General features: G+C 39.8%; 1 protein-coding gene and 1 long non-coding RNA gene across 2 annotated transcripts; one reads left to right on the forward strand and one right to left on the reverse strand.

Moving 5' to 3' along the window:
* Window positions 1–452: 452 nt before the first annotated feature.
* LOC136445691 (uncharacterized) lies at window positions 453–3,777 on the reverse strand. The gene is made up of 6 exons (XM_066443825.1): window positions 3,649–3,777; window positions 3,164–3,232; window positions 2,479–2,514; window positions 2,035–2,109; window positions 1,200–1,241; window positions 453–516 (listed from the first exon to the last, which is right to left on the reverse strand). The coding sequence occupies exons 1-6, from the start codon at window positions 3,756–3,758 to the stop codon at window positions 453–455; spliced, it is 396 nt and encodes a 131-aa protein (XP_066299922.1). The 5' UTR covers window positions 3,759–3,777.
* Window positions 3,778–7,752: 3,975 nt separating this feature from the next.
* On the forward strand, window positions 7,753–9,970 carry LOC136446461 (uncharacterized). The gene is made up of 3 exons (XR_010757574.1): window positions 7,753–7,942; window positions 9,077–9,218; window positions 9,692–9,970. It is a non-coding gene; the product is annotated as an uncharacterized lncRNA (long non-coding RNA).
* Window positions 9,971–11,020: the final 1,050 nt, after the last annotated feature.

Consider the following 11,020-nt stretch of genomic DNA (forward strand, 5'->3'; position numbering starts at 1 on the left):
CACAATCATGACTGGATAGTGCATATCCTATGTCATTAAGAAAATCCTTGTTATCATTCTAACAATAGGCACTAAAAGCTTGTATTAGCAAAGACGTGTCGTCTTTCCAAAAAGGAACTATACATTTTTTGGTCAAATGTAGAATCGGTAGCGGACAGCTGGGGTCGTTTATCCGTGGAAGCGTCCTTGGTTGTTTTCCCTTTAGGTGCGTTTTCCCCAGAGGCTAGTTTTGTTAAAAACAACACAGTGGTTAAAATAGGATATAGATACTGAAAATACGCGGTAAAATAGTGTATCCACCTTTAGTGTGATATGATTTGAGATGTTTGTAAAACGAGCTAAAACCGATTATAATTTTTCAATGAGAAAATGGCACAATGCATATACGAATTATTATTACTTTTTAGAAACGGCTGTTGAAATGTAAAAGATATGACAATTGCAATATGTACTTACCCCCTTTTCTTACCATCGTTGTTGTCTTGGCCATTAGCACAGCCTCTTGAAAACATCCAGCTATAGTTAAAAAGATGTCAGTGCGTTTAGACAGTCGAAATATCACCATAATGCAAAGAACAACATTTTTTGCATGATAGATACGATTTATTTGTTATTCATATTGCACATTATTAGATCCGTTATTTATTACTGGCATTAATGTGTATTTATGTATTTCCGTCGACATCGTCATGTGATAAGACATACAATGTTTGAAAGTTGATGCGTTATAGAACTGTCAACGACTAAGTCAGTAGCGTCTTAACATGCAATGGTAGCATTGGCACATTCAATGCTGATTAATTTACTTATTTAGCTGGATTATATGGTTTTATGTGTTTCCGTATCAAAAAGCCAACAGTTAAGGTATATCCTGCAATAAATCCTACATAGGACTGTCTTTTCCTTTTCAGTGTAGGAGGGCTTTGCAAGTATCAGACATGACTGGTCATAAGTCAATGGAAGAGGCTATGAATTCACGGGGGGTTGTTTTGGGGTCTGTCTGTCTGTTTTTCCGCAGTTATGTATTTTTTCATATGCTAGTCCGGACTTTCAGAGTAGAGTGACGGAAAGTGATCAATGGATACATATAATGTTAGTCAAAACATTACTTGGATAACCAATGAACTCAGAGAACATAAATATTTGAAGGAGGCGTGAGATATTGTTATTACTAAAAACGAGTATATTTAATACAATACCCTCGTTTGCATTTCTTGTCCCCCTGGTCTTTGATGGGCTCACTAAGACAAGAACAGAAATGAAACATGAACAAACAAAAATAGGAGCTGTGTTATTTGGTATTTCTGCGAACATGTGACACTTGTTTCTAGTATAGTATTTGACATCAGTGACTTTAGAGACTCTGGGTTTGAATCCCTAAAGTCGGCGTCACAATTCATGCGAGCGTCGGCCGAATTTGTAGATCGCCCGAAGCTCGCCGAATTTCAAAATCGCCCGAGCGTCGACCTTATTTTTCAATGAAAATCTTGGGTGACGTCCGTCGAACACTGAAATCTAAAAATTCCTCGTGAGATTGTACCATCTCTTGGACATGGACGAAGTCAGTATCGACTAACCTGGTAAAAGGCCAATATTTGGATCAACTTTTATTTCTAAGAATCGCCCGAAGCCCACGTAATCGACAGGACGTTGGCCGTACTTCGGCCGAAAATGCACATTTGAAGCTCGCCTACACGTCGGCCGAGCTGAATTTCTTATTTGTGACGGGGGCATAACAGATCTGGATACCTATACTCTGCTCTTGGGAAATAAACTACACTCGAATGACTATATCTAGGTTCAATCTGGGACGCTCTCTCGTACGGAAGATGTTTTAAAACAGCTACATCTCGAGCACATTAGAGATCACTTACCAATAATACGAGTAGGGGCAATACACACACTGTTGTCATTATACACAAAAACAAAAACAGCAGGCGATCCAGTTGAGAAAGTGATTTAACAAAGATTGCTGCTGAAAGATATAAGTAGTAAACATCAACAAAAAATTAATTGTTACAAAGATGTATTTACGTCTTTGCTGGTTGATCAACGTCTACGTTGCTATCTTTTTTGTCAGCACATTTTGCGCGTTTGCTCAACAACCAGCTGTAACAACAAGAGAACAAATAAAAAAAATCACTCTAATACTAATACATCAACAGAAAAGTTTCTAAGATAATATCGTGTTTTGTGTATTAAAATTTACACGTATAGTAGATTATGTCAACCATCTTAAAACATAGATAAAATAACTTTTTGAGCAAATTCAAAAGAAATTTACGATTACTTTTACCATAACACGTATGTTGAAAAACAATATTAGCTATCGTCCTATGTGTAAATTGCACAGGTATTACAAAAATGCCTTTCTACATGATATTACTCATGAACCAACACCATGATAGGCTATCTCTCTATATCTACCTGTATTCTGTGTTTAAGATAGTACGTGATATCTTATTTTAATTAACATACCTGCGTTTGCATCCCTTTTGATCGTTTCTATTTGTGCTGTCAACAAAAACAAAAAGAAAACCGTAGGGATAATGAATTTGCCACCAAAAGCTATGGAATCAACCATATGATGGTCTCAATATTGTAACTTGTTATCAAAATTGAATAAACCGTCTTAATGAATAACCTTTTATTCATGATAAGGTAACAACGATATGATCAACTGTACCTAAGTTTCAATACGTTTATGTAGGCTTTTGAATGACATTATTTACAGCTAGCCTGAATTCAATCAAGCCTCCTGTGACCGCTCGCCGGCCTGTTACCGCCTCGCAACCAAACCGCGGGGAGGGGAGAGAAACCCCTGGACAGCTGGAGTTTGCGTTATACAGACTAACTTACAGCTTGCCCCGCTTTACTTAAATAAATATTATCAAAGTTATTCTTCCGACAGTCATTGTGGTCAACGATTACATGTGCGGTGTATATAGGAACAATTTTCCGAGCATTGTCGATCAGAGCACGTAGAGAGATGAGACGTTGAATGTGTTCTTGTTGCGGAGAAAGATTTTTGTTTTCAAAATACCGGCTTAAAGACATAAAGCATCGCTGCCGCATGCCATGTAAAATTACAACCTACAAGTAGTCTATAGCTATTTTTTTTCATCGTCCACGATCAAGATGTAAAAGTTCAAAGAATACTTACGTTTCAGCTTGCTGAACGTTATCAGCGACGTCTCGTCCGCCTTCTTTGCTTTCACATTGGCTTTCGCATCTGTCAGACGTAAATAAACAAGTTAATGTATTCAAAAAAGGAAAAGAGCTAATCTCGAGTTATTCCAGCACAACCTTTCGGCAACATTTCAACAAAACTCTTCACACTTTGAACTTTGAACTTTTTCTAATACTGTACATAGCATTGCTGGCTTATACTATTGAAACAGCCTAAATTGCGTTGTAAATTCCATGTACAGCTATTTGCAATATGTCAACATCATAACGTACGTTAAAAACTTTGCCTGTTGAAATTGACACGGTTGCACACAATATAGCTTTAACTCCACTAATAATCTAAAATCACAAGTTGAGCATACATCAGAATGTGGAATGTAAAATGTAAAATACTAATACTTTGCAGAGGTAAGAGTCGTGAAAGTCTTTAGTACTATTTCACACTTTTAAGTGGTGTACCTGCGTTTGCAGTTCGCTGCTTCCCCTCCAGATCGATTCCGGGACCAAAACGCGTCCGAGAAGCTCACCACAAAGATGGTAACAAGCACAAGTAGAAGGAACGACCGCATGACTGAAGATTTCAGCAAAAATCTTTCATACGACAGAAAATAATAAAGTCATTCTGTGTGAGAAAATGTTAGATGACAACGGAGAAAATGAACCCAATTATACTCAGTTGTTAAAAGTGTGAAAACGGTGTATATAAGAATGAACAAAACCTACCTTAACGATACCTCACTTGCTTTAGGTGTACTGGACTTTGCTCTTCGCGTTCAATGCCAGGTGCAGCTGTCGACTGTTTTTGACCTTGTCCATCCACTTTTTATATGGTCCCGCGCGACAAAACTTTCCCGTGGGAAAGGATTTGTAGGTAATAACTAAAGCGTCCACCCAAAACCTCATCAGGTTGACAATCAGTAGTTATTTTCTTTTTTTCAGATCGTCTAGTTTACTCGAATCAGAAAATTAAATTTTCTCATTGTTTCTCACGATATTTTTCAATTGACCACACAGAAGTCAAGGCTAAGTCACACTATTTTCAGATTAAACTTTCTGTGCAATTCAGGTACGGCTTATAGCTGCTTATTGATAGTAATGAACGTTCTGAAACGCCTATTGTACTTCTTGTTGTGTTGCCGGCCTATTCTAATAAAATGTTTACATTCATCACGACCTTGTTACAAATGGCCACCGTGACAAAGAACGCTGGCCTTTAATGTCGTTTAATGGTCAAATAGACGCCCTGTGTTTGGGGAGAGCCACACCCCACGCACGTTAAAGAACCTTCCATACCTTAACAAAAAGAGTAGGGGCATACACCGTTGTAGTCTCTACCAGACTAACTACGCCGGCTACACGGGAGAATATTTGCCAGGATTTCATCTGCAGGCTCCGTTAAAATGTTGAAATGTGATCTTCACCGTGGTCTTATTCTACTGGCTAATTATTCCCTTTTCTGCCGAATTCTACGATCCATACGTCCGTAGGAGGGTCTAGTGGAGGCTATAATTAACTACAAATCACCCGGATGGAGGCCTGGCGACCATCCGTCTCGTATCAGCCATACCGTGATTTAAATCAATCGACCGGACGGGAGACCTGGCGCATCCCCGTCTTGTTAGCCACTTACTTATATATAACCTTAACGGTGCATTTATATAAAAACGTCTACGGACAATGATGATGGGGATCAAATAGGCCTTCGCGGTCTTCGACATTGTCGTTACTTCAGATGACCTACCTCACTGAGTGCAAATAGCGGCGTAGATATTTGAAGATTGCAATGTGTATCGTGTTAGGGTAAAGTTAATCATGTTCCATTTCATTTAGAATGTATATTAAAAAAGGGCTACGGTCGATCGACATAGTTAATAAACAGATCCGGATATGTAGGTAGTCGAAAACTTATTTCTCGGTACCCCTTCCTACTGATTTGTTCCTCCCTTGCTTATTTCATTTACTACTTCTTTCCGTCCTCCCATCCCGAAGTCCTTCCTTCCTTTCTCTCTCCCGAATGACTGTCTTTTACGCCATCCTTCCGTTACTCCTTCCTTATTCCTTCCTCCCTTTAAGTGAGCCCTTTACTGGTCTTTACTCAGTTTCCTGCATTCCTTTACTCGGCTTCCTTCCTTCCTCCCTTTTACTCCTTAATTCCTTATTCCTTCCTTAGTTATTTATTTATTCAATGGTAAAGAACAGAACTGTCATTATATTCTATATGTTGATTTATTTTCCATTGAAACTCAGAATAGAGTCTCAGATAAACACATGGTAATCCTGTTAGCCCCCTTTTGTTCAGAATGGAATGTTCCAAAGGTCAGCCTTCGGTAGTGGGTCGGACGGTCTCCATATCTGTTGACAAACTGATACTGTACCGCTAACCGTTTGCTTAGGAACAATTAAGCGTATATTAGACTTTGGTCTCACAATGGATTGGAAGACTACCACATCTACTCTTGCCCTTTTGTGCCTGTACGGTTTCTTCAAAGACATGCGTCCCGCGGTGCCCTTCTTAACGCCTTTCCTAAGAAGTGACCTGAAGAATTTTACAGCCGAAGAAGTCGACAACGAAATCTACCCTCTCCTGAGCTACTCTTGGATGGGGTTCCTGTTGCTGGTGTTGCTGGCGGCGGACTTTGTACGGTACAAACCGGTTCTAGTGGTGGGAGGGGCGAGTTACGTGGCGACCTCCGTGTTGTGGTTGTGGGGTGAAAGGTTAGAGGTCATTCAGATCGCTCAAGTTGTGTATGGCCTTGCCACGGCTACCGAAACGGTGTATTTCTCATACATATACGTGGTCGTGGATGAAGATCATTACAAGAAAGCAACGGGATATATCAGGTTGGTTAACTCAATGTTTTCCCCAAACATCAAAAAGTAAAGATCCTTACACTACGAAGGCCCACACTGACATCAATTGATCACTTCTGCAAACTATTCCGTCGCCTATGCATACATTAAAACGATTTCGTTCACTCCGCATAGGAAACTGAGTATAGCATGGATTTTGAACAAGCCTTCTTCTTGTTTTTTGAACAGCGTGTACGTTGGACTATCTAAGTATCGTATATATCATATTAAATCTGAGACAAAAATCATCGAAACAATAATAGCTTTATCGTGGCAATGTTTAATGCCAACGTTAACCATCTTTGTTATGGTTACCTTCACAGAAGGGTAACCATATTGTTTTTGCTCGTTTCCTCTTCCTCTTCTTCTCCGCACAAATAGGGTCAACGACCTGAACCAGACGGCTGTCACCATGGTTACTGGTAAACATCGTGGTGTTCCATTACATAATGTAGCAACACCCATCTTAGTCTTCTTCTCCCCACAAATAGGGTCAACGATCTGAACCAGCCGGCTCTCACCATGGTTACTGGTAAACATCGTGGTGTTCGATTACATAAGGTAGCAACAAGCTCACCATGTATTCAATGTGTTTGAGTTAAAGAATGAACAGAGCAGTAGTTTGTAAGGCTTACAACATGTGAAGGTAACCATAATGTATTTGCTGGCAAATGTTACCTGTCTAGTTTATATGAAATCCGTTTCTTTTCAGGTCCACCACGCTGATTGGTCAGTTCCTAGCCTCGGCTATATCTCAAATCGTGGTTTCTTTAAATGAAAATGACTACCTTTTATTGAACTACATAACTCTCGGTAGTGTGTCTTTATCCTTTCTTATCAGTTTATTTTTACCTCTGTCCAAAAAGTCAGTGATGATGTCACGAAGGTCTTTAGATACTTTAAGTGATGATAATGCAAATGAGTCTCAAACTGGGCTTTGCAGAGGATATAATGAACGTAGCGTTAATTTTGAAGCGCCAAGTTCACATACTTCGTATCTGTTTGAGGCAAACCAAGATTCACAGAGAAAACGCGTTTTGGATGCAACTAGAAACTATGAAACAGAACAGAGATGTTATACTGAAAGCGGGGATGACAAGATGGCACCGGACATCCGGGATACTTTGAAAAACACTCGATGCCCTTGCGCTGAAAACGATGATGAAAGTATTGTCTTAGCCAAAACTTCGTCCTCAACATTTAAGCAGTTTTTTCAGGACTTGAAAACATGTTACAGTAACCGGAAACTTATTGTTTGGTCACTTTGGTGGGCTCTTGCAACATGTGGCAATAACCTGGAAGTAACGAACGTTCAAAATCTGTGGTATGCCATCGAACCGGCGTCTGCGAATGGTGGTCTCTACAACGGCATTGCTGAGGGTCTCACAACTTTATTAGGTAAAGATCAACTAAACTTGTTATCTTTCTTCTTAACGGTTTTATTTTTCTGTATGACTTATGAAACAAACCATCATCTAGGCTTGTAAAACACATATAATACGTTTGTTGATTTGATTTCTTAAAATCAAATACTGACTACACATAAATAAGCTGTTCCTTTGGTTGATTGGTTGATTGATTGATAATTGGGCCAGAAAGCCATTGATAAATCATTCTCTATTCAATAAGTGGTGATATATATAATTAAGTATAACAGTATATAATATAACACGATATGACATGATATACGATTATCAATCGCACATGTAGGAGCGTTGGCGTCGTTTTCCGTCGGTTACATGACGTTGAACTGGTCCGTATTCGGCGAGTTGACGCTTGGAATGATGTCAGTAGTAGAAGCCATCTTGTTGGTCGTCATGGCAACTACAAACAACATCTGGATCTGCTATGGCTGCGGCGTTCTTTTCAAGACGTCCTACTACATGCTAATAACAGTAGCAAGGTATCGTACTTTTGCGTTTTCTAACAAAGAAAAAATCATGCACATTTTCTTAGATAAGTCGTTGATATTTTTCATTCACTGAACTTACAGTCCATACATTCCTAGTTATAGAAAGGTTATGCTTTTGCCTATAAGATACACGACGTGTACTCGATATAAAGGTCGCATTTTTTAAAAATCTGACGTATCTTGTACGAAAATAGTTATGAAAGTGCAAATGAGAAATGTAAACTTTGCATTTTAAACTTAGTCTGCTTCTACGCGAGTCAAATATTGCATGGTAATCAAAGATTCTGGAAGATTTAGGAAGCATAATGTTTATTCCTAATATATATAATAGACCGATCCTGTCGAACACCATATCGAACTAATAGAAGACCGATAGAACCCCCTGTTCTATTCAGCCCACCTCCGTCAAAAACAGCGTTGGCGGGACAGAAATGGCGCGTGTAAAGAAGGGTACGTATAGCTGGGACAGGTTTTCCACTGTATTGGGGGAATGCATGCTCAGAACAAAAACGAATTTAAAAAGAAAATAGATCGGGCACTCAAGGGGAGGAAGCTTGAACCACATGCTGACTTACTACAAAGTCCGCTAGCGCAGAGTTTTGTATCTTCAGTTACTGGTGTGTGAAACTGGTTAACTTGAAAGTGAACAGGGAAGTAAAAGGATGCATTTTAATTCTTAGTTACTAAATACCATGCAGCTGTTATGCATGCAGTCAATACAGTGGGAACCCTGTCCAGATATATGAACCCTGTTTTACACGTGCATCGCCTGCTTCTCAGAAACTGGGCGCTGATGCCCACCGACAAGGGAAAGCTGTGCGGCGCATACCGCTTTAACATTGACCGAAAACATTACGCTCTCACCGCAACTACACCTACCCCCTCCTTAAACAACTCTACCCGGTGGATACAGCCTTCAACAAAGAAGACATAGCATTCTTATTTGGCCCGCTCTGAAAGGGTTTCAGTGCCACAAAAGCTAAACCGAAGTCAGTGGCATTATTTTCAACCTTGCCGCGGCGGCCATGTTTGGTCCGTCAAACCCTGTTTTTGACGGAGGTGTTCGAAATCGAACAGGGGGCGTGGCTTTGGGATCGGTCTATTATGTATGTTTTATCCTGCCAGTTTTCAAGTCGCACGTCTACTGAGTGTCGGTCGCTACGCTCTGGTTTTCGGTTGTAACAACCTCCTTGCGTTGTCCCTACAAGCCGCCGTGGTAGCCGTAGTTGTAGACAAGGATATGCTCAACACAGGCATACGGACACAGGTATGTTTGTACTATTATTTTTCACCATCTAACTGAAGAAGGCCATATTTTCACTATTTAACAATATTTTTTTCAAGTTCTTGTTGTTTTTTCTACGGCTTGTCAAAACGCCAGAATACTTTCTAGGGCAAGTTGAAGATATTAATACTCATATATGAACTCTACAAAGTTTCAAATCTGCCTTGAAAAGCATGCCCACTGCACGTGTCGTTTGAAACGCAGTTGTATCAAAATTCAATAAAAACTCAAAATCAAAACTCAAAATCAAAATTCATATAGCCTCAGACCGGTACCCAGCTGCAGATTGTGGAGGATCATGTATGAATTTCTATGTGATTCATATAACGTTACATATACAAAAAGAACGGTTTTTGCTGTCTGTTACCAGTTATTTAAAAATATGGCTGGACATTACGATTACCGTGGCGATATGATAAACATTGATATATTTTTCTATTTTACTTTTTTTTCAGTTTCTAATTTACGGCGGATATTTCTACATGCTCGCTGCAATATTCCTTTTCAAAGCGGTTTACACTTTGACAGTTGATGGCTGGAGTGACAGTTGGGCCAAGCGGTGGGAAGATTAACTTTTGAATATAAATATCTGGCTACCTTTTCATTACACTACCCATTTATCACACTTGTATTATGATTGATATTTGTAAAGTTAAATGGAGGAGGGTTTCGTATAAGCCTTGTTGGCTTCTTTCTTGCTCCTGCACTTTTTTAGATAATTTTTATTACTTCACTGCTATTGTTCTATATGTGCGAACGAATAAAACAAACAAACAAACAAACAAACAAATACATTCAGAGGAAGAAAATGTCTATCCGACATGCACGCTACTAGAAAGGGTTGCAGTTCTTAGGACGGGACGTTAAACCGTGGTCCACTGTTCATTGTACTTGTCGAAAAGAGATAGGGGAATTTCCACATACAGTGAACCTGTAAATATTGTACACATAGCGTCTGCTAGCCTGATTTCAATCAAGCCTCCTGTAACTGCTCGCCGCCCTGTAACTGCTCACCGCCTAGGAGGGGACAGAACCCCCCCCCCCCCCGACAGCTGAAGTTTGTGTTATATTTAGACTAGGCGTCTGCCTTCTCTGTCACGACCAGTCGAAGACTAGCTTTTTAGAGAGATTAACCGGATCTCCAATAGCAAGGTCACAGAAGCTTAAAGTCTTTAAAACTTGTGTTGAATCGATTTTATTCTATGGGGCTGATTCATGGGCATTAACAAAGTCATTGTGTATCCTGCTTGATGGGAACTACACCCGCCTACTCCGTGCAGCCCTCGATATTTCCTGGAGGAGCCACATAACAAACAGTGAGCTGTATGGCGACATGCCACAGATTACTAAGGTTATTCGCAACCGTAGGTTGTCTCTGGTCGGCCATGTCATGCGCCACGAGGAAATGGCGGGTATGGTTCTCCTCTGGAAACCGAATGAAAGGCGTAGGCGTGGTCGCCCGTCGTTGACACTAAAGAAAATAATCGAAGAGGATGTTGGCCTTGAAGATGAGGAACTTCGATCTATCATGTGCGACAGGAACTTGTAGAAACACTTGTGTCACCTCTAAAAAGAGGATGAACTGAACTGAAACCGGATCGAGATCACTTTCACTCTATGCGCTGAAGCCATCAAATTGTAGAGAATTGTTACTTTAATTATGTTAGATTAAACAATTACAAAACTGTTACAAAGTGATCGTGCACTTTGAGTTTGTACAAAGTGATTGGCAATGTAACGCGTTCTAATAGTCTATTAAAAAAGATTAAGTGAAAGTGCGTTTA

This window comes from Branchiostoma lanceolatum, chromosome 12, assembly GCF_035083965.1.
Source record: "Branchiostoma lanceolatum isolate klBraLanc5 chromosome 12, klBraLanc5.hap2, whole genome shotgun sequence".
Lineage (NCBI taxonomy): Eukaryota > Metazoa > Chordata > Leptocardii > Amphioxiformes > Branchiostomatidae > Branchiostoma > Branchiostoma lanceolatum.

Coding starts and splice junctions, on each gene's coding strand:
- LOC136445691 (XM_066443825.1), bottom strand. CDS start 3,758: ATGCGGTCGTTCCTTCTACTTGTGCTTGTTACCATCTTTGTGGTGAGC. Junction 2,110..2,478: donor CAAAAGGGATGCAAACGCAG/GTATGTTAATTA, acceptor TTGTTGTTACAG/CTGGTTGTTGAGCAAACGCG. Junction 517..1,199: donor GACAAGAAATGCAAACGAGG/GTATTGTATTAA, acceptor TTTTAACTATAG/CTGGATGTTTTCAAGAGGCT.